The sequence below is a fragment of the Cebidichthys violaceus genome, unplaced genomic scaffold (assembly GCF_023349555.1).
Source record: "Cebidichthys violaceus isolate CVI_PGR_0920_01 unplaced genomic scaffold, fCebVio1.0.p SCAF_1, whole genome shotgun sequence".
In the NCBI taxonomy this organism is placed as follows: domain Eukaryota; kingdom Metazoa; phylum Chordata; class Actinopteri; order Perciformes; family Stichaeidae; genus Cebidichthys; species Cebidichthys violaceus.
The window spans coordinates 16445204-16469210 of record NW_027176262.1 but is presented as its reverse complement, the minus strand read 5'-3'; the positions used below and the strand labels follow the sequence as shown (position 1 = coordinate 16469210).

Genomic DNA, 24007 nt, shown 5'->3' with positions numbered 1-24007 from the left:
AGGTCTTTATAGTGAATTCACCTCAAACAATACTTACTTTTTCCAAAAAATGTCTCTTTCTCTCCTTGGTAAAGATAAAAGTGCACACACTTTTGCTGAAAGACATATCCCTTTGAAATACATTGCCAGCATTATCAATTTAAAATTAGCAAGTTAATGACTATATTCAAAAGAATATTTCAATAAAACATAAATTTACCTTCATGTTTGTTCCAGGGTTCATGGCAGAAAGCTGTATCTTGATTAAGAAATATGTACCATACAAAAGAAGTTGTGGACTGAAAAATACCAAGATGTGGATAATTAAACATATTTCATGCCTATTTCTATTGTTTTAATGTAATAATAGCTCAGACCAGGAATATCTTTCAGCAATATATTCACATTACTGGACTCTGTCAGCACATAGAAAAGGCACTGGTAGAGAACAGACTCATCAATGTCTGCCAGGTCAAGCACAAAACACTGCTCTGTTATTTCAGTGAGGTGCCAATTGACTGGACAGATTGTTCAGCCGCTTTTTTGTGAAGCAGCAGTCCATTATGAATTAAAGCTTGTAGTGACAGATAGATTGGGCATTCTTATGCCTTGACTCTTTAATAGCCTCTTGCCTTACTATCATATCTTAATATATATCGAAACTGATGTGTCTTCTTACAGTATCTCAGAGTGGCCTGTTTCTTAATGTCTGCTTTTTCTCTCTCTTTCAAAACAAACTGCTGATTTTTCCTCATTTGGGGCTCAAAACACCCCAACATTCTTGATTTAGTCACTGTAGTGATGTAGGCTGGCTAAACTCTGCATTGTGTTATGACAAAAAAGTGCAGTTCACCTATGGGTAAACTTAAGAGGCAACTGTAAATCAGTGCATTCACTGATTTCACTATGAACTACTGGCATCAGAATACCAATAGTATGGAGTAAAGTATAGAATGTAGTATTTTGTGTGTATATATATATATATATATATATATAAAAATAATAGTTTAGTATAGTATAGCCACGTTAGCTATGTGAGGCCTTACTGTACTTATATAGTGCTTTAACCAGAAAACCTGTTAGGTATAATGTTCAGTACATGTTCACCATCTTAGTTTAGTGTGTCAGCATGCTAACTAAGATTGCTAATCATCACTAAACATAAAGTACAGTCATGCTGCTTTCATCAATTTATCCAAGGTGCTTTGAAGGGGTTGTGGTAATTTAGCAGTAAGTCTCACTGACTTAACTAAACAAAAACTATTGGATTTCAAGCACCATAAGTCCTCACATTAGCTTAACTGCTTGATTTGTCTGTGACAATTTGCCTGACCTTTCAACCGGATGTTGTGAAAGGGCAAGAGTGAAGCAAGTAAAATATTCTTGGCACGGATAGTAAAGCTACGGGTAGTCCTGAACTAAAATGATTAACCTGTCCTCCATTAATTTACCAAAGACTGTTATTTACGGAAGAAAGAAAAATAAATCTGCCAGCTCTGTTTGATGGTTCCTTGTCACACGCTTAAGCATTCCAAAGGTTGAACTATTTTTATCTTGGGTCGCGTCCTAGTCACACCCTAGTGAGCAACTTTCTTAATTAACATGAATGTATAGAACTGCTACCATTGCAAAGTCCTGGAGGCTTCTTGTTGGCAGGACAAAGTTTATATATATATATATATATATATATATATATATAGTGTATATCACTTTATCACTGCCATGAAACATTAAATGCATTGAAATTACATCTTTGTGTATACTACATTTCCCCGACCAGTGTGACTTTGTTAAAATACATTCACAGTAACCAATATCATATCTCTTTCAACTGAAGAAATTATTAACCTTTTCAGTAACACATGTTGTGTTATTCTCTTTTCCCAGGGGCAGTTTGAGAAGTTGGGTGGGGTCATTCGAGACAATGAGAAGGTAACTGACATCAAGCCTGGCCCTGTTGTGACAGTGTCAACCTCTGCTGGTGTGTATCGAGCCAAGAGTGTGGTGATCACCGCTGGACCCTGGGCTAATAGACTACTGGCCCACACTGGCTTACAGTTGCCACTCAAGGTAATTAATTTTGTGGTGTCCCAAGTGAAATGTTTGTTTAGCTTTGTATATATCAATATTGTACTCTGGTGTGAATTTAAAGAGGATTCAAGACATTCAAGAAGTTAACATACATGTTAATGATACTAAAAGCTTGGTGTCATTGGCATAAGCATGCATTTCACTATGTGGTTGTTTTACTGCATATATATAGGATAGGGTGGATGTAATCCACCTGTGTAATCTGTGGTTCGTGAACAGATTGCAATTGTGAGCACCAAATTGTATTTGTTCATGGGTTTTTTTCAACAATGCATTATTCTGCATGTAAACGGATGTTTTGATGTGCTGTTGTCAAGGCGGCATCAACATGTTTCTGGATTCTCTGTTAATCTTAAACACCATCTTTGGCAGTAATATCCCAATAATTATATAATAATTTAGTTTTTAGCACACTTTACAAAGTGCTCCACAATAAAGGATGAAACACAGGGTAATAAAATGAAGCCTCCAATAATGAGGCATCATTTCATCAAATTAAAGATCCCTGTATAACTGCAATAAATGACACAGAATCAGTGAAACTGATTAACAACCCTAAATGAACAGTGGTTTTACAACTAGAATCCCTCACTCACATACTGTCAATTTTCATCAAATGTGGCTAACTACAGAACAACATGTGTAAGTATGGTCCAGCAAGAGGCTGGAGCATGGCATGTGTGTTTATAAAAAACGCTCTATGCTCTATAAAATGCTGCTGGAAGTGTGTGTGGTCTCGTACGTGAACATGGCACGCAAGACTACAAAATGGCGGCGGGGCCACGATAGAGGCCACTTACACACCACGTGTGTCCGAGCTCTGAGATGAGCAGCAAAACGTGTGTGTGTGTGTGTGTGTGTGTGTGTGTGTGTGTGTGTGTGTGTGTGTGTGTGTGTGTTTTAATTAAACAAAAAGGCAAAGAAAAGAAGAGAAAAAAGGAACACTCAAAACAAGGCAGATCCTCACCGCCGCAGTAAAATACAGGAACTGTTTCTCTATCGTGGATTTTTATAGTCTCAATGACACCATAGGGAGCCCCCTGTGGTATGGCCCTCATCTAATGAGACTTCAGTGTTGAGTTTGAACCATAAATGACACGCAGGTGAAACTTAGCGTCTGGTGGGGCTTGGTGTGATTTTAACCCAAATCAGGCTGTTGAACCATGTAGGCCCAACTCCCAACTCCTTTTGTTCCAACCACATGGTGAAGCCCCAACATATTTAAATGCCCACCCGAATTTGCCACAGAAACAAAAGTATTACTCCTCCATATTTAAACAGCTCAGAGGCCTCAGTCAGCAATGCAGTCTATTCCATCTCGCAATATGCCACATGGGCTGAAAAGAGAAGGTGATGGGAAAACAAGCAGACAGCTGTTAGAGTGGAGGATTGGAGTTGATATTGGAATTGCATTATTCAGGCTAGCAGCAGGCTGAGGGGGCTGGGGAATGCCATGCCTGAGTGAACTGGTAGAATAAGCAGAGGCTCTGAGCTCGTTGACTCGCCGGAGCACTTCTGCCTGAATTTTTATGGTCCCTGGGAATGAGTGCACGGCCGATTAGTTCATTACATTGAAAGCTCCTGAACAATGTGTCCTTATTATTGCCAGCCTCAGATGGACGTCATTTGTACAACCATGTGTACATTTCATTAAATCCCAATTCTCCCTTCACCACTGCAGAGTTACTTTGGTAATTGCACTTCTACGAGACAGAAAAAAGTGATGATGAGGATTGAGTAGGTGCTATGGAGGTTTTATTACAAGCTGCTATTTCTGTGCCGGTGTGTATTCATTAAAGTGTATGGCTTCATGCAGAGAACAAGTGTAGTATTGAGTTGTACAATAAATATATAATTAATACAAATCTATCTATAAAATCCGAGGTAACACACAATCAACAACTACAACTACCAAGATTACCATGACATTTAGTGTGAACATTCAATAACCTCAAAAGACAATGCCTGATGATGGTAATGATCTCTCCTCTGGGAAACTTATGATCATATTTGCATCCAATGTGATCTAATGGCTATCTATGGTCTTTGTCCATTGGACACTCCAGGAGGCTATGTATTGCATCACAATCGGGTCACATTATCAAGTGTGTACAGAGGCCATCTCTAATCAAACATTCACATCAACAGTTCTCAAATAGTCATCCTTCAAGTGTTGATGTGATTGGTCTCATCGGCTGTCATGTAACACCACCCTCAGGACAAATTTTACATTTTTAGCACAACTGTTAAACAGTAATTAGTGCAAGAGAAATGCTACTACTGTTACATCTGCATGATGGCTCAGCAGGTTGTTTTTTTTCTAATCTGAGTAGAAGTTTGTAATGTGATTTTGCATGTTAGTTGAATCTTTGTATACTCTTTGTATAAATTTGCATCAGAGGGCTTTACAATCTGTACACATACGATATCCTCTGTCCCGGGACCCTCACATCGGTACAGGAAAAACTCCCCAAAAAACCCTTTAACGGGGAGAAAAAAAAGGAAGAAACCTTAGAGAGAGTAACAGAGGAGAGATCCTCAATCAGGATTGACAGAAGTGTGATCGATGTCATTGTACAGAATTAACAACATAACAGTCACAACACATTAAATGCATATGATATAAATGATTCATATAATGAGAGTAGTAAGAAGAAAAATTATGGAAAAATTACGACTTCTAGTAATAACAGCAGAAGTGGATATAGTAGAGTAATAATGATAACAAAAGCAGTAATGGTATCGGCAATAGCAATGTGACTACCAATAATAATGATAGTAGCAAGATAGTAACCAAGTGTGAAGTCGATCAGATGAACGGTTGACGTGAAAATCAAAAGGACAGACTGACAGACAGAAAGACTCCATGCACTGTGCTGTCATTAGCACTGTAAAACATCATTGGGAGGAGGTTGGGTATTTTAATGGACAGTTTGAACAAACGGTATCTTTACAGCAAACATATTGACATCCAACTATTGTTGTCAGTTGTAGTAAGAGCCTATATTTATTATTTTTGTTTGGAGGATGTGTTGGAGTAGTATGCTGTTTATACAGCAGCTAGTGCTTGAGAAACCCTATGAATTTAAATCAGAGTTTTGTGCATCAATACTAATGCGCAGTATACACTATGGTCTATCACTAGGTCTTCAGGGATAGCCATATCTCTGGGACTTGGCTGGCACTAATGGTTTTCCTGATTTCACTACTATAGGTGGTGAAGATCAACGTGTGCTACTGGAAAGAGAAGGTTCCAGGAACATATGACGTGAAGCAGCGCTTTCCCTGCTTCTTGCTGACTGAGGGCGAGGAGTCCAAATATCACATCTACGGCCTCCCGTCCAATGAGTACCCGGGCCTAATGAAGGTATGTCACAGAACTGAACCCTCAAGAAGATATTCTGTACAGAGCCCTCAATATCCATTGTAATAATGTCAAAAATAGTATTCCTGATCATTTATATTTTAATGTGATTCCATCAGTTTGTTTTTCTAGTTGATCATTTGACTTCATTATTCTACATTAGTATCTAAACCAATGCTGTGTGTGCACTGAAGTAAACACAGCTCTTGATCAAATTAAGATGCAGGCACACACTGGAGCACTGCGTATATACAATGATGTGACTTACTACACCGAAGCATGTGATGTCTTACACCCATTAAATCATTTTGCTAACAGCATGTATGCATGTAAAATGTTTCAAATGCAGGAATACATTTGATGTAATTTATAATCAACGTGACCCTATGTAGTTGTGACTAAAAAACACTGCATGAAATCTTTGATTTATACAGTTTATAAAGAGGTCAACAACTAAACTGAAGAATTAACAGACGAGAACTGAGTAGGAAAAACTGACCTCCTTGACTGAGACATGGGGGAGACATCTATAGGAGCTGATTAGGACATTCAGACTCTCGGGGGGATAGACTAAGATAACCTGTTGAACAAACTACTAGAACGACAAAAAAAAAAATTCGTATTAACTGAGAAAGGCAATGAAACAATAGTATCATAAACACTTTGTCCAAAGAAATAGTAACAAAAATCAAACCACCATGTCCTGTGGTTCGGTCTGTGGCTGCTGGACTGGCCGTTACACTCTGTAAATGTGAAAGAAACTCGAGTGACACAACACTATTCCAGACGATCAGCTACAGGGAGTGTTCATGCTCAAGGAGGGGAAAGGCCACGGGTGTATATAGAGAATGGCAGTGTGAGCGAGAGCGATGGTATATCTGGAGGTGGCTGTTAGGGAGTTCAATATAAATATTTCTCCAGAATCGCACACTCCATCTTTAATGACAACATTAAAGCAAATGATTCAGGAAAATTCTAGGATGTACCGTTCAATGTGCCATTATCCTGTAACCATGTAAGGATTACAAGTACTAGAACCCAAAAGCACAACTCAGAGACAAAATACAAGTAAAGTTCTTTACTTAGTTCAGGCAGGGTCAAAACCGGGAGGTCCGTCAAACATGCAAACGAATCCAATAAGGGGCAGGCAAAATCCAAGGTCGAATAACAGGCAGGCAGACAAGGTCGGAACAAACTGATCAGGAACGATATCTAAGGTACGCTGGAGAGCTTGGCAATAGCACACAAGACAATCTGGCAGGGAACAAGTGCAAGTGAGGGGACCTAAATAGTGAGGGCTAATGAGGGAATGGGCTACAGGTGAGATGGGGTGTGGAGGACCAGGTGAGGGGAATGAGAGGTGATTGGGTGTGAATGGTAGGATCTGAAATGACAGGAGAGTTAATTAAACAAGCAGACAGGATGAAAACAAACTAATATGAAGGGGAATTCGTGACAAACCAGGGGTTAAAGTGGGCCAGAATGATCCGGCACCTTCCATCGAGAAAAGCCTTCAGTGTTGTTCTTTACTCTTTTTAAATAAAGAAATACTCTCTAGTTCTGATAGAACTGATGTTATTGTAGCATTTACGCTAACCTCATCAGGAGCCGCCATTGTTGTTTAGAACAAACAGTCACCTCTCCATGACGCCTCACACACCTAACACACGCCCCTAGCTGCCAGTAGCTTCTCACAGGATGCTGATTGGCTTTCCGGACACAAATAAATTACATGAAGCCTGATAAGATGGGTTTTTGTGTGATATGTGATCCCGCAATTTTTGCTTGATCCATCAAAATCACGAGAATCCATCTGCCATGCAAGGTAACTATAGTGATACTCACTGAACAAATCAGAAAGTAACGTCACCCCACGGTTATTTCCCTGCTGCACCACTGCGCCGGTGGATCTTACTGGAATCCGATTTGGAAGTGAAACGGAAGCGATGCGCGAGCCATCCACACAGTCCGTTTTCTGTATAAAAAAAAATCAAGAACTCAACAGTAACGTGTATTTATTCATTGATTTTATTTGCCTACCCACTGTAGCGAGTGAGGGTAAACTGCCAGCGGTGAGACAGGTGAGCTCACAGACAGACTGGTAGTGTTGATCAATGAATGTAGATACAGTTAATGAGTTCAAAACACATGAATAGCAGTGTGTGTAATTTATACAGCTGTCTAGACAGATTCCGCTTCACTAAATGTGACAAAAATAGACTTGAAGCATAAAATATGTGTGAGAGTAATGGTGGTTTTAGGGGGGGAGGGGGGCAGTGCCCTCTAATATTAAGCCTGGCCCCCCCTCTGGTTCCCTAACTGTGGTGATTCATTAAATGAAGTGGAAGCATATGTTGTAGTTATAAAAAGATAACTACAAAATGAAAAATGTGGGAGCATCCTTATTTCGTTAATTGGAATTAAAATTAAATAACAGATTTTGTACAGTTACTGATAATATATTCATCTCTTTAATCCCGCTCACCAATAGATGACCCTCACACCGATCTGCAAATACAGAGAAGCTTTTCTGCCTCTTTTGGCTGGAATGTTGCTCTTGATCCACATTGCCCCGGTGGTACAATTGCAGTCAACTTTTAAATAAAAACACTGCTGCAAAGTCAACTGTAAAATGTAATTTGTCTCACCTCAGCATCAGATTAGTTGTGGGAGTTGTGCTGGGTTTGAAGTCATCTGATGGCACATCTCTATTTTGGGCATTATGGCGGGCCAGCAGGAGCTCACAGCCTAATAGCAGACCACATGCATAGAAGAGAGGAGTGGACAGATGGTGATGCCACGTCACATTATTCACACAGTCACCAGAGCTACTGTATGTCCAATGTTTGGACCATTTAACATAGTTTGACAAAAAACACACAATGATGCAGAGAAGAATATTGTAATTAGTTTTTGTTGTATTTTTACAGCATCAACCTGTCAGAAAGTTTTCCAAAAAGAAAAAAAACTGCAGCTCTTGTAATTCCTCAGCCTTCTCGCTGTGCCTCTGGTCTCTGGTGAGACTGTAAGTGTCAGACCTGGCTGACAGGAGCAGCACACAAAAGCAGCTTTGTGTGTATGGCAGTCACTCTTTTACCTTTTCAAGCTGACAACAGGAGCCTAAATAAGTAACGTAGATATGTAAAATGATGACTCGAGAGGTTTAGTTTCATATAATAACTGTTTTCTTGTACTCATAAAATCCTTTATAATGTGTGTGATTATTTATTATAATGCATTAGAAATAAATTATACAGTGCTCTGAGCAGAATATATACATTATATAGTATATTTATACTGCATTATATTATATATTGGAGGATGCATTATCGATGTGACTATGTACCCTAACGGACCAAAAGGAGATATGATATTCGCTTTTGTCACACAAAGGTGTTTTTGATCAAATTACAGAACTTTTCTCATGCTGTTTGTATATATATATATATATATATATACATACAAACAGCATGAGAAAAGTTAATCACTTAGATTTAGTTCTCATTTTAAAACACTTCTCTATTCATTTGTTTAAATGTTTAGTTCATTTTACAGTAGTTTAACAACTCATGAACTCGTGAATTTCAGAGTATACACAACCTTCCTGTTGTCAGTCCAACTCATGAAATACCACAGCTTGGTGGTCAGCACCCCTCAGTGTCTGATATCAACACACAGAGGCACCCTTTAGTGTCTGACTGGGACACACCGGGCTTTCAACTAACTCACCCCTGTCATTATTGAACAGTCAGAGCAACTGGTTTAATATAAAGAGTGATAGATTTAGTGTAGGGCGGGTGGGAGGGGAGGTCAAACAAACAAACTTTCACCCAGGAGGCCGCTGTATGTCACGTGTGAAACTAAAAGGCAACGTTGTCACATGACTCTTTAGTATTGTTAATCACGTGAGTCGTTAGTCCCGTTACTCGTTAGTATGGTTTGTCTCCTGAGTCGTTACTCACTCAGTTGTCTTGTGAGTTGTTAACGTCAACCACAATCTTTTCCTAAACCTGACTAAATAGTTTTGTTGCCTGAACCTAAACTTCCCGTGAATACGGAAGTTTATTTTGAAAAGACAATATGCATATAACGAGGAGGAGACAATGGAAACTGACACACCGTCCATGGTATGTCCTAAACTGATTCTAGAGGGGAACCTAGAGCGTCATAGTTTGAAGCTTAATGCCACTGACCGAGTGTCGGTATTTGATGAGTTGGGAATGAGAATGTGTTGGTGATAAAGAAACGGATATCGAGTAGCTTTGCCCTCCACCCTCAGAGTAGAGACCAAAAGATGGTCTTCTTTGCTTCCTGTCATTGCACAGGGGTCAATGAAGGCCTTCTCCATTGCTGCCCCCTCCCTCTGGAACTCTCTCCCCCAGCATCTCAGACATTCCCCGTCAATTGCCACTTTCAAAACTGCACTTAAAACTCATCCATTTAAATCTGCTTTTAACCTCTGATGCTAGTTATGTTTGTTTTTGTGTTGTTGCTTACTGTTTTGCCATATTTTTTGTTTGTATTGTAATTGCTTTGATTTTTTCAGTTTTTACCATGTAAAATGCCTGTGGGTACCTTTTTTTTTAAAAGCGCTATACAAGTAAAATGTATTATTATTATTACTCATTGGCATCTTTACATCAGCTTTTAAATTGTGCTTTGCTTCCCTGCGTGCTATGGTAATCATTGACAGGGGCTGCTCATGGTAAAGAGCTCATGGTGCACCTGCTCTTTTGAACAGTGGACAATGTGCTTAAGGAGTGCCAGGCTGAGTCTCTTTGACGTTGTTGTGATTCAAATGGTGGTGGTAGAAATGACACAAAGACCCTTGATAACTGAATACTAAATTAATAAATGCCGTATTTATGCTACAAGTAAGCATGCAAAAACATGAAATTATAGAAATTAACACCAATATATACACCCTACAGAACACAGTCAGGGTTGGATGGTGTTATATTATGAACAACGTTGGCCTGCTGCTGCTGTAATTCATCTAAAGTAGACAGGGCTACCGAGCTTTTAGCATTTCATATATAAATAATACCGATGATGTCATTCTGTGTGCAGATATGCTACCATATTGGAGGTGAGACAGATCCAGATGAAAGAGACAAGCAGACAGACAAGTCTGATATTGACATCCTCCAGCGTGTCATTGCCCGCTGTTTCCCTGGCCTGGTCCCTGAACCTGCTGTGGTGGAGAGCTGCATGTACACGGTCAGTTTACACACGTCACAGTACATCAAAGTATTGAGATTTTAGCCTCAAAAGGTCCAGCAGTTTAATGACATCTATGGGTCATCAGAGAACATCAGAAGATTCAACAAACTGGCAAGACTTATTTAATGAAACATTAATTAAAAGTCCTTAGGTAATATTCACACTTCAAATATTTCTATTTTGTTCATTAATTAAAGTGTAACTTCACCCCAAGGTTGGTGCCTAATGCTGAATTAGGAGCTGGGAATGACTTCACACCCGAGTTGACTGCGTTCCAGCACTACAAATGGGGTTATTATTATGCCGGTATTTTAGGCATTCATCCAGGGTAGACACACTTTCACTGATTGGAGTTGGAAAGTACTGTATGTATGTATGACTAATATAATGAGACAGAAGTGATAATAGAAATCCTATTACTACAGCTTTTTTACTGTTGATGCGCAGAGCAGCCATTTTAGATATTGAAGTCGAGGGTTTTTGGGATTTTTATATATTTGGTAAGAACTGTCAATATTAAGACCGGCATTGATGTGTTTAATCACAGTACAGTCACATCTTTTAGTTTATAGCTTTAAAAACATGTTTAAGTGAGAATCATCCCATGATAACCATCAGCATTTCTGTAGTTTAAGACTTAGGAATTACATTAAATAAAACTAATATTAATGATATAAAAAGTGTTGATTCTAAATGTTTTTAATAGTAATACACTTGCAATTTTCAGTAATTTTCAGTTAGAGTAATATCAATGGATTAACACACAGTACTATAGGAGGCCATTTTTTCAATCAATGCTCTTTCTGTTGAGCTGAAGACATCATACAGGAAGAATAAAAGATGGTAGTTCCAAAAGTGTCTTCTCTTCAACAATATTCCATGTTTAGCAGCAGAAATCTCTTTCATTTTAGCTCCATTACTTTCCAGACATGTGCACCACATGTCAAAACAGCCCAGCATCATTGTCAGGTGCATAAAATATTAGATTCACAACTTCTAACCTTTTGTACGCACAAAGACAGAATGTGAATGTGAATTCTTTTGCGAGATTTATAAAGCTGCATGTATACCTGATTCTGTTTTATAAATCTCACATCAATCTATTGCATTTTCATTAAAATATTTACTCAAATAACAAATATGTGGAAATGTATAATGCTATTGTCATTTTAATTTTCAAGTTTACATTATCATTTTAATAAAGTCTTCTAGGGCTTCCATATTCATCAGTTAATATGAAGTGTATAAGTAGCTGTCTGTATTTAATTAACTACTAGAAATTACTTTCCAATGCCATTCTCAGCTGTTAGATTCTGAGTGTCTGTGTGTGTGTGTGTGTGTGTGTGTGTGTGTGTGTGTGTGTGTGTGTGTGTGTGTGTGTGTGTGTGTGTGTGTATGCGTGTTTGCGTGTGTGTGTTTGCTCATTCTTAAACTTAAACCGTATTTCAATTTTCATATACATACAGGTACAAACATACAATTTCACCTCTGCATTTAACCCATCCTAAGCATTTGCATAAAGTATACATATTTTAGGATGAAGGAAATCATTTTAGCAGCAGTGGGCTGCTGTAAAGCACCCGGGGAGCATCTAGGGGTTCAGTGTCTTGCTCAAACTTTGACATGCAGACAGTAGCAAGTGAGGATGGAATCGCCAACCATGTGGTTAAAGGACAAGTCTACCCATGAGCAACCCCACACTATCATCAGGTAAACAATATACGTTTAGGTGGAGTTAACAGGCTGGCTCATTCTTTTCATTTCCTCTCATCAGTTAAACAAACAGAATGTAGCTAGCCTTTCATATTAGATTCAATGTTATAAGTAGGTTACAATTATCAGAACAATACGAACAATCAGGCTCCCCCATGTGGCTCAAAGGTGTACTGCAGATATAAATGTTGACTAAAAGACTAAGGAAGAAATTCTGAGAATTTATTTGGTGAGCCTAATGAAATCTCCTGCGACCTATCTGTGGGCCCCGACCCAGTCTTTGTGTAATGGCTGATGTATTAAGTCAATGAGTGTCCTTACAAAGATAGAAGTATACAGTGTGTATGTGTGTTGCGGGGGTGGGGGTTGTGCAGCCGCTCTGCCCTCCAGCAACACACACAGCGAGCTGCTTTTACCGCGATCACATACTGAAGCTGTAGGAAAACATCATTTCTGTGACCTTGTCCAATGCCCCTGAAAATCGTGACAGTCACGCTCTTTTCTCACTTAACAGCAAGTGTTTTGTTCCATACCAGGGACTATTAATAGAGGACAGAGAGTTAAATTACATGTGTCTCTACAGTTGTGGTAAAATTTTCCCTTTTGTCAGAGTTCATTATGTATTCTGCGCTGGACTCTTTCATCCAGTTAAATACATTTTCTGCTATGACTTTGATGGAGAGGGAGGGAGTGTGTGTGTGTGTCCTTGTCTAATGGTTCTCAGGAAAATCGGCAATTCTCAGTTCTCTATTCATGTCTCCATATGGTGGAATTAAGAGGCAGGAAGAAGAATATTGTATCACGCTTGACTAAATATGTACAAGCTACATTGCTTTTATCAAACAAGAGCATTAGTCAAGTCTGTGAGATCCCAGCTCCTCCCTGTGGTTCCAAACCCTTTCATTTTTGTCAGACTCTTCATGTTTTGTCGTTTTTGCAGATAACACCTGACCAGAATTTTGTCCTGGACCGTCACCCCTCCCACAGTAACATTGTGTTTGGAGCAGGATTTTCAGGTACGTCACAACACAACATATCGTGAACCAAATCAAAGAAAATCTATGGAAAGGGATCATCTTTGACAAGCCATGAGTGTGTTAGGCTGCATCATCCCACTGTTAACGTATCCACTTGCCAGAAAACAATACAGAACTACAGTTTGTATGTCGCGGAAGTCGACATTTCAAACTCATCGTTGTCAGCATTGGAATTAAGCTTCCTTTACTTCTCTAGCTAATAGTGTAATCTGTAGCCTAGTAACAGCTGAACCCAGCAGCCATCCAGCTGTGAGAATTTATTTAGAGCAATTATTAGGACGCTGTACAGTCATATAAGAGTCTACAGCCACGCTGAAAGCTCTGTGAGGCATTGTGGTGCTTTGCACTAAAGGCTGACATGCTCACTATGTCAGTGTTACCATGCTGATGTATATCAGGTCACGTTTACCATGTACACCATTATATTTTAGTGCATTATCATTGTAACGTTTACAAATTAGCACAAAACACAAAGCGAAGACTGGTGGAAATGGCGTTATTTGTTTAGACATTTGGTTATAAAGCAAAGACAAATCCTTTGTCATTGAAATTCATCCTCTGGGCACCATGAATGTCAGCACAAACTCTGGTCCGAAGTGGTGGGCTTGTGTAAGCATCATGGAACACACAAGGGCTGTCGACACTAGGGTTAGGTGAATGTACAAATATTTAGGCCATCGCTGATTTGCGGAGTATGAGACAGTGGGGGAACAGTTAGAGATTATTGTGAGAGTTTGTGGTTGTTGGAAAGGCCGACCAAGAAGGTGTTGGTGAGTTTTATTTTGTGTCTGTTGAGTTTGAATGTAGTGTGTTTCATGATGCTCTACCTCTAGCTGATCTCTCAGCTGAAACCATGACAGCAGCTGAGGAGTTGGCCGCGTGTGCAAATATATTGGCGAGCATTGGTTGTTGGGCTAATGCAGTGGTTCTCAAACTTTTTCTGTCACGCCCCATTTTGGAGGAAGAAAAATGCCCCAACAAAATGGTCCATGTTGAATTTTTATTGAAATAACATTTTGTGACTTCTCTATCTGTGCTTTTTCAAATAATAGAATTAAGAAAATTGCAATCACTTTCAAGTAAACCAGATTGCTCCATCATACCAAAACAAATAAAATGTGCAGTCACTTTGTTAGAACAATGCAAATAAAGTTCTATCTGTGCAAAAAAGAACTAATATTTAGAATTTTACACTGCATATCTTTTCAAAACAACAATAACGTGCAACCTGTGCAAAACAAAACAAAATGAGTGCAGATATGTGTGAGCCATCAAGTTTTATCAGTATTAGTGGCTGCAATGAGCCTGCTTTCCACTACAAATCTATTTAAAACGGGGTTGCAGACTTGATATGGCCACTCTCAACTCCTGCTCAATTTTGAGCTTAGATCTGTATTCTGTTTTGAGAGAGGCAGAAAAGCTGATCTCACGGAGGTAGGATGTGGCGAAGGGAAGCAGAATGCCCACAGCCCTCTGTCCGATGAGTGGAGCTCACATGTGAGTCGCCAAGGATCTTGGCCGTCGCGCATGCGCAAGCGTAACCTGTTAACGGCGTAACGTAAACATTTACAGGACGCCATGTATTTATTAATGACTTAGTTTATTGTCTGTGTACTTTGTACTTTTGTAATATGTGAAGTTCTCAATAAAGTTCTTGAAATAAAAAAATTCTCCATTTCCCCCTGCGCCCCACCTGTAATAGCACTGCGCCCCACTAGAGGAGCACGCCCCACAGTTTGAGAAATACTTCGCTAATGGCTGGTTGGAAAATGTTCACATATCGGCCAAACATTTTTGACACATGTAGGCTATTGGATGTCACACTTCTGTCTACAATCATTTATTAAAGTTAAAATGCTTAAAAACAACAACAACAAAAAGCTTCTACGTTGGAGTCGATGTCTAAATGAACAATGCAAACAGCAGTCAAAGAGCAGAAAGAAGCGTGCTGATGAGTGCCAGTACGTAAACTACAGCAGCCAAATTAATCAGCATCACTTGTTTCCTCCTCAACCAAGAAACACAGAGCCAAGTGGTCCAGTGCTCAGTGAGCAGCACAGAGGAACGTGTGACGACCTGTGATGTGTGTTTCAAGCTCAGACATAAAAAGCTCCAGAGGTATATGTCTGTGGTCAGAGGAACAAGGTCACGGTCTAAGAAGGATTTATTGGACAGGAGGAAGAAAACAGAAATGACGGGATTAGTAATAGAGAGAGCAGACTTTTATTTGAAACAGGCTTGAATTAGAGAGAGGCCTTCATTTGAAAATGTTACCGTTATATTATTATATTTTAAAACATTTTGCTCAGACCATGTTTCCTAGAGCGCTCCCCTTTTAATTTACTGTTTGCTCCCTAATATAGACACAATCGCATTTCCATGTTTATTTCCTGTTGTCTTTGAATTCAGGACAGCGTTAATTCCATCTGTAGAACTGAGTCATGTCATACTCACGTAATTATGAATCCCACTGCATTTCTTGGAATAGACAGTTGGTTGAGGTTTGGCATTAACCTCGAGTAGTAAGGGTCAGGGCATAGGACCTGAACACATCAGGTTACTGGTACCTCGGCGACTATGGACGCCTGGCCAATCCCAGCACTTGAATGCAATTAAAAGTTGTAATTTTTGTCAGTAGATTTTTAACAGTGCGTATGTGTATTTGAATGGCTAGAGGAGAGAGCCAGTGTCCTAGCATGTTGAAGGAAGCCTTTGTAATGTCAAAAAAGATATGATAGTGCAACTTGAAAAAGGTTTCATGAATTTATCATTCTTTGCATTACTTCTAATCATGTTCTTCGGTTTTTACATACAGTTTGCATGATTTTGGATGTTTACAGGAAAAATATTGTTGTTTGATAAACTAAGGGTTTTGAAGTTAACCTCTATGAGCTGTGTGCTGCAGCTACAACCGCTGATTATGTTAGTGAGAGGCCAAATCAGCTTCAAATGAGATATCAGTTCTGTCATGTGTTCAGCACAAAGCTATTCCCAGGACATGAATAGCTTAACTTTGCTCAAATACCAGAGACAACTCCAAAACTGTCCTATTTACCCATGCACCCTTTCTTTTTGTATTCATGTCTGCAAACAGTCATGTAATATGCATTGAGATTTCACAAGCAGTTACAAGTGACTGAATACATCATCTCAAAGTTCCTGTCTCCTCGTGTGGGGCTGTCAGGTTTAAGCTCTAAACCTTGTCGACTCATAAACTGAAAAACATGTACAATATAAAAGCTGAAGTCACTGAAAGAAATATATTTTTTTTTAATTTTGACATTTTAGCAGTGTTTTACCAGCATTCACTGGGGCGGTTTGCACCCGAGTGTGAAGTGGCAGGGATGAGACTTAGCACCTCCAAATCTGAGGCCATGGTGCTCCGCCGGAAATCGGTGGATTGCTCCCTCCAGGTGGGGACGGAGTGCCTACCTCAAGCGAAAGAGTTCAAGTATCTCGAGGTCTTGTTCACGAGTGAGGGTAAGATGGAGCGGGAGATAGACAGGCAGATCGGTGCGGCTGCAGCAATAAAGCAGGCGCTGCACCGGACCGTCTTGGTGAAGAAGGAGCTGAACCGGAAGGCGAAGCTCTCAATTTACTGGTTGGTCTACGTTCCTACCCTCACCTATGGTCACGAACTCTGGGTCGTGACCGAAAGGACAAGGTCTGCAAGCGGCCGAAATGAGTTTCCTCCGTAGGGTGGCCGGGCTCAGCCTTAGAGATAGGGTAAGGAGCTCGGACATCAGGAGGGAACTTGGAGTTGAGCCACTATCCTTTGCGTCGAAAAGGAGTCAGCTGAGGTGGTTCGGGCATCTAATCAGGATGCCTCCTGGGCGCCTCCCACTGGATGTTTTCCGGGCACGCCCAACTGGGAGGAGACCCCGGGGAAGACCCAGAACATGCTGGAGTGATTACATCTCCCAGCTGGCCTGGGAACGCCTCGGGATCCCCCAGAATGAGCTAGAAAATGTTGCGGGGGAGAGGGAAGTCTGGGTCAGCCTGCTTGGCCTGCTGCTACCACAACCCGACCCCGGATAAGCGGAGGAAAATGGATGGATGGATGGAGCAGTGTTTTTGCTCCTTTTGTTTTTGCTAAGCTAGACCAAAATGTCCCTGACCTCTGTAGTTGCTGTACGGAGATGAAACTGATATCATCCTCTCATCTAACTCAGGGTTAGATGGCAATGTCAGGCTGTTTCTGGAACAGTATTTGTTTACAGTACACTGAACTTTTTATGGAATATAGGGAAAAAAAGAGGATTTCACATTTGTAATTTCATTTCCAGGGCGTTGTCCCATTCTCATTCCCAGGGCGGCAAATACTGACTCTTTGTCACGTCCCTCTGCGTCTGATACAGACGAACAAGAAACCCTTAAGTGTCTTTATAAGACGCACCAGGGATTCAAGTAACTACAGTGTAAACCCATCAGTGTCATTTTGAGATTCTCAGAGAAACAGCTCCTAGAGTGTGATGATGTAGTATAGGACCAAAAAAACACACACCGTGAGTGGTCAAACAAACAGGACTTTCAACCAGAAGACTTATGTTTTCCGTACGTTTGTGACGTTCATCCTTAGTTGATGTACTTATTTTGGGCGGCCGTGGCTCATTGGTTAGAGAGGGTCGGTCGGCGGTTCGATCCTCAACTGCTACATGTCCTGTGCAGAAGTGTCCCTGAGACACTGAATGCCTAACCGCTCCCCAGGCGCTTCTCAGCAGCCCACTGCTCCCTGCTAGGGATGGGTTAAATGCAGAGGTCAAATTTCATGTATATGTAAAAATGTATAATGACAAGTCTAATAAAGTTTAAGCCCAACCATGATGTTTTTCCGAAACCAAACTAAGAAGGTTTGTTGCCTAAAGCTAAGCAAGTCTTATTGTTGGAATTCACAGCGTTAACCACGTGTTCACTGCAAACGTGCACTGGGCTACAGTGTGTTAGAAAAAGATGCCAGCCCGTATGTGACGAGTGGGACTGAGAATGTGTTGCTGGGAGCTAAGCAGACGCCTCGAGTTCACATAATTAATGGCTGCTAGCCAGGCCTCAGCCATTCAGAGGACAGAACTAGCTGTGTTGTCCAGTGTCTGTTAGTGTTCATTGTGAAACTTAAAACAATGTTAGAATTTATTCTTTTCCTATTTTTCAAAAATCCTCCACAATCAAGAGTTACTTGTAAGCTGTTAAAGCTGCTGAATGTCAAGTTAAGACAATGCCTTAAATGCAAATCATTTAATATTAACTGAATCTCAGGACTCTCAGGACTCAGGACAGAATCTGTTTGAAAGTGGATCTTTTAAAAAACGATAGCAATTAAACAGTGTTTAAGAATATATACTGATGTGTTCAGAGCTGCAGAATGTCCACAGAGTCAAGCTGGACACACCAAACTGTTCATGTGTTCTAGGGACATAGATCCTTAACTTTTAATGAGATGTTCTTGTCCATTGTGAGGTGAATGCGCCTGTGCTTGGGGTCTACACTCCTGTTCTTCTCTAATTAACATGGCAGAGCACCCAGAAGATCTCCACCTCTTCTACAGTTACTTCTATTGTGTCCTGACACTTTTCATGTCTCCATGCAGTCATGTCCTTTACCTAATTATATCTGTAATTAATATCCTGCTCACAAGTCTCTGCTTTCAGAGGAGCATGCTGAGATAAAGGAACTAAAAGTCTAAAGACCCGCAATACAAGAATGCTGGTCAAATTAATAAATTACTGAATATGTTTTATTCTTACATCCTTACGAGTAGTGAAGCTAAATAATGTTTGTGCGGCCATCACACCAAATGCACAGTGCAAAGTCGAGCAAAAAAGGCCATTTTGTTCAAAGGTGGGTGCAGCATGCACTGTCTCTATTTCTCTGTCCCTCTAGAACCAGTCCACTCATCCTCTCTGTCCCACTAAAACCAGTCCTCTTGTCTTCTCTGTCCCACTAGAACCAGTCCACTCATCTTCTCTGTCCCACTATAACTAGTTCACTCATCTTCTTTGTCCCACTAGAACCAGTCCACTCGTCTTCTCTGTCCCACTAGAACCAGTCCACTCATCTTCTCTGTCCCACTAGAACCAATCCACTCGTCTTCTCTGTCCCACTAGAACCAGTCCACTCGTCTTCTCTGTCCTATTGGAATCAGTTCACTCATCTTCTCTGTCCCACTGGAACCAGTCCACTCATCTTCTCTGTCCCACTAGAACCAGTCTACTCATCCTCTCTGTCCCACTAGAACCAGTCCACTCATCCTCTCTGTCCCACTAGAACCAGTCCACTGATCTTCTCTGTCCCACTAGAACCAGTCCACTCATCCTCTCTGTCCCACTAGAACCAGTCCACTCATCTTCTCTGTCCCACTAGAACCAGTCCACTCATCTTCTCTGTCCCACTAGAACCAGTCCACTCATCCTCTCTGTCCCACTAGAACCAGTCCTCTCAGCCACTCTGTCCCACTAGAACCAGTCCACTCATCTTCTCTGTCTCACTAGAACCAGTCCTCTCAGCCTCTCTAGTATAACCAGTGTGGCTTGAAAAGTAGTCAGCTTACGTAAGAAAATATAAAATTACTGAAATTAGAAAATACTTGTTCACAAAACAACAACGTTGCAGCAACACGAGTAAATGTGAGTTACTACTTCCATCCCTGAGGTTCTACATCCATGTTTGTTACCTTTTTTTTGTTTTAAAAGATACCACCATACTATTAAACTCCACGTTTTCCAGTCGTAATTATGACTTGGATGATGACATTAAAGGCATTAAAGACGGAAACTGATAATTAGGATAACTCTCCCATGACTTCAGTTTTGCATTATATTTAGATCACAATGTCTCCAGAGACATTATGATCCTTTTTGCTCATTATGTTTATTACTCATTGTTAATTATTATCTGTACTCTTTGTGCTCATTCTCTTGAAAAGATGCTCAGAGCCATATTGGAGAGGTTCACAGAGATTCTCCCAAATACTGAAAAAACTGCGTTGCCTTCCTCGCCCTCCTTCACTACATGCATTTGTCATCAAAGCCCGACACAAGTGCTTTAAAGCAAGTGCTGGGGGGTTGCCATAGCTACAAAGTCACCCCGTGGGCTTGGCCATCTATTGAGGTTTTCCATTCTCCTTCTCTAGCGAGATGAAAATTCACGCGGCCAAACTGTCGGAGCCAAGCTTTTATGTCTTCAAAGCCAGGCAGAAGCCACAAGAGCTCCGAGACCTTTGTCCGATGGCAATGTGCTACATTCCTCAAGCCCTGTTGATATTCACAATTTGCCTCCCAGACCTTAGCAACAAGGACAATCAGACTGCTGCATTTTGAAAATACACGCACTCTCATCTCACTCCTGGGCTTGAGCACATGAAGCCATTACGCAGAGAAAGAACAAATCTCCCTTAATTTAGCATTTGGTCCCGGTTCACTAAAGTGAATAGATGTTCAGTGACAGGCATCACAACAGCTTTACTCTTCTTTTATGTATGCACTCATGTGGGGCTCAAACCCATCATCTGACTCAGACAAAGGTCCACAGATGCAGGCTATTTATAGGGTAACTACAAGGTGCAGGGCATGGATTTGCTCACATTAGGACATTGATTCATCTGGCGGGGTTTGATGATCCACTTACGTACTTTGCTCACTGTAATGACTTCTCTTCTCCAGGTCATGGCTTCAAGTTTGGACCAATCATTGGAAAGCTCCTGTGTGAACTCATCCTAGGAGAAGTGCCCTCCTATGACCTTTCACCTTTTCGAATCAGACGCTTCCAGGATCAGACCAAATCGGCTTTATAGAGCTGAATAGTCAGGGCCTCAACAGATCACCAGAAATCTTATCTAATTGTGGCAGTAGTATGATTTTAAATTGCCATGGTAATTTAGCCTTATGTTGTTAAACATAATCACACAATCATCTAGGTTTATGCTTTATTGATAATGTGTGTTGCTGTTTTATTTGATGTAGTCAATGTGTTTCCAGGTTCACATGGTGTAATCAGCTATGTAGCCCTCGTGCATCATAAATCAGTGTATACACATGCAGTTACATGCCAGAGTTAGAGTCTGCTCTATGCAGTAATCTGATTTCTTAAAGGACTAGTACAACATTTTAGGAACCAAGCTGATTTGCTTTCTGTGAGATGATGGGATTGAAAACTCTCTAGTGTCTACATTCTGAATGTGAAGCTACAGCCAGGAGACGATTAGTTTAGCATAGAGACTGGAAGCACGCGGATAAGGCAACAATAAGGAGACAATAGCTTGTCTCTGTTTTTTGTATCTGCCAACGAGCACTTATTTTGTTACTCATTACTGCAAAGTGCCTTGTTTGTGTAATCTATACACAAAGAGAAATGCTAAAATGACATGTTGTGGTTTTGCGTTTGTTGGGACAGAGTGGAACACAGCACAGTTAGGACTGCATCTTTTGACAGTGGATCCCCAACTTTCCCAGCCTGACTCCTCCACCACTGATGGAGTCGCCAGCTAACAAAGGAATCCCTTTTCCTCCATAGACTCAGTAATGTAATTGGGCCTAGCACAGCACAGCAGACCTGCCCATACCAGTGTCTCCAACAATACATTTATTGATGAATTAATTTATTGTGATCATAATGCTTTTTGCTTATAAGTCAGGTGCTAGGATTGCCTGTACTCGCACTGGGTACCGCTACCCCGATTTGTTCAGGTCCTTGGTTCCAGTCTGCCTTCATATTTACCATACAGACATGAGAGTGGTAGATATCTTTTCATCTAACTCTGGGCAAGAGAGCAAATAAGTGCATTTACCAAAATGTTAAACGATTCCTTCAAGGGTCATATAGGAGAAATCAGGTTTCTGTAAGTGGTACAGAAACCTGATTTCCTTAACTAGATTTCTCCTGGAGAAACACATTTACACATAACAGGGTTTCTAATCAACTTTAACGTGGATGCATGTGCATGACAAAGACTTTATTATCACTATGATGGCAAGGCAGCAGGATGAAAGGAGAGATCATATTACAATACATTGACTTTTCCAAAGTGACATACAAGAAGTCCATTCAACCAAGGGTTAGGGTTAGGTATGACCCAAAAAGTGCAAGAATCATGCAAATACATCAACATCATCAAATATGCTGATCTACTTCAAGTGCTTCATTTAGAGACGGTAAGAAAAAAGGTGTTTTTGTTGGTTTTATTTTATGGGCCATGGTGCTGTCTGAACAGATGACTTTCTGCTGTCCTGATGCTATGGGGCTAGATAGGCGCTGTCCACCTTTGTGAAAGCAGGACAGCAAACAGTTGAGACTTTGTTGAGTGGTAGAGGGGCCCCTTTGTAGTGATGGAGTAGTAAGCGAGCAAGGGTGTATGTTTTGATAATGTCCTGGATGTAGGATGGGCCAGAGCCATTCACAGCACGGCAAGTATCTTGTACCAGATACAGGTAGCCAGCAGGAGCCAGTGCAGAGCGTAGAGGGGCGGTGTAGTGTGGGAGAACTGCAGCAATGCACTTTTCTTCAAAATAATACATTTAAAGATTCACTATAGAAGTATGTGCTTATTAAATTCTAAATAAGCCTCTTTCTAAAAATGAACTTTTGAATCTTTGTAAATTTCACACAATGTAAATTTCTCAGTGCATGAAAATGTTATGAACGATGATATCCTGCTTAAAATGATTTCTCAGAGTAACCTGGTTTCTTGTGTTCATATACACTCACTGAATTACTGGGGTGGACACCTTTCCTTAATAATGGTGAAACATATGAACACAGGTGTGAAGATGTCACCCTAACACCAGAGAGCAGTCTACCTGAGCTGCATACAGAGCTACACAGCTGCATATCAGTCCAGTCCTCCAAAGCAACAAGAATCGTATGCAGTGAACCAGGAATAAACAAATACTGCCTTGATTTGACCAGAGAACCAACATCACCAACTAGAGTCCAGCATTGTTGTGCAATTGTAAATTCACCCATCTGTGATAAATGGTAGTGAAAAAAAGCTATAATCTTATTGGCTTGTATGATTTCATGCATCAGTACATTTCCCTCTAGCTGCCTTCCCAGCATTCCCCATTTTGCCAACTAAGTACATGGTTAAAAAGACATCAGCCGTCGAGCCATTTGTCTATGTGAAGCCAGCTGCGTGCTTAGGCTTCAGAGGTGGCCTATTGCCTGGATCCATTTCCCCATGTACCGGTAAACATTTTAATCACTAATCAGATGGCCTATTACAATGGATGCCAACCACGGCCATCAGTGGGAATGGAAAAATTATGCAGCGAAACGGCAGAGATCAGCGAGCCATTTGCTCTGATAGCAAAGGGCCATTATGCAAATGGTAGAATTAGAAGTACATTAAACATGCAAATGAAAATATTCAACCACCAATAATTATCAAGCAGGGCCAACTGGAACACCTATCTGAAACATTGTCTAGCTTGTAAAATCCCACAAAGCCTTGAAAAACCATGTGAAACTTTTCTGCATGGGTCTTGAACACTCATAATTGGTAATGACATGCAGTCCCCGTATTGTTTTATGATGCCAGCTCAGAGTCTACACTGTACATCAGTGGATAGTGGAAGCATTTGCAGAGGGCAGAAAAACGTGTACGGATTTC

At 40.6% G+C, this 24007-nt stretch overlaps 1 protein-coding gene across 2 annotated transcripts in view; it reads left to right on the top strand.

The window, feature by feature from the left end:
• pipox (pipecolic acid oxidase) overlaps positions 1-23074 on the top strand; it is a 36416-nt gene extending 13342 nt beyond the window's left edge. The window contains exons 4-8 of one of the 2 annotated variants that reach the window (XM_068712614.1): positions 1867-2049; positions 5285-5437; positions 10505-10654; positions 13311-13386; positions 21063-23074. In XM_068712614.1, coding sequence (XP_068568715.1) covers positions 1867-2049; positions 5285-5437; positions 10505-10654; positions 13311-13386; positions 21063-21193 — 693 coding nt within the window. In that variant the 3' untranslated portion in view covers positions 21194-23074. Of the gene's footprint in view, positions 1-1866; positions 2050-5284; positions 5438-10504; positions 10655-10871; positions 11794-13310; positions 13387-21062 lie in introns of those variants that run through there. The other variant, XM_068712622.1, reaches the window with a different exon arrangement.
• The last annotated feature ends 933 nt before the right edge of the window (positions 23075-24007 follow it).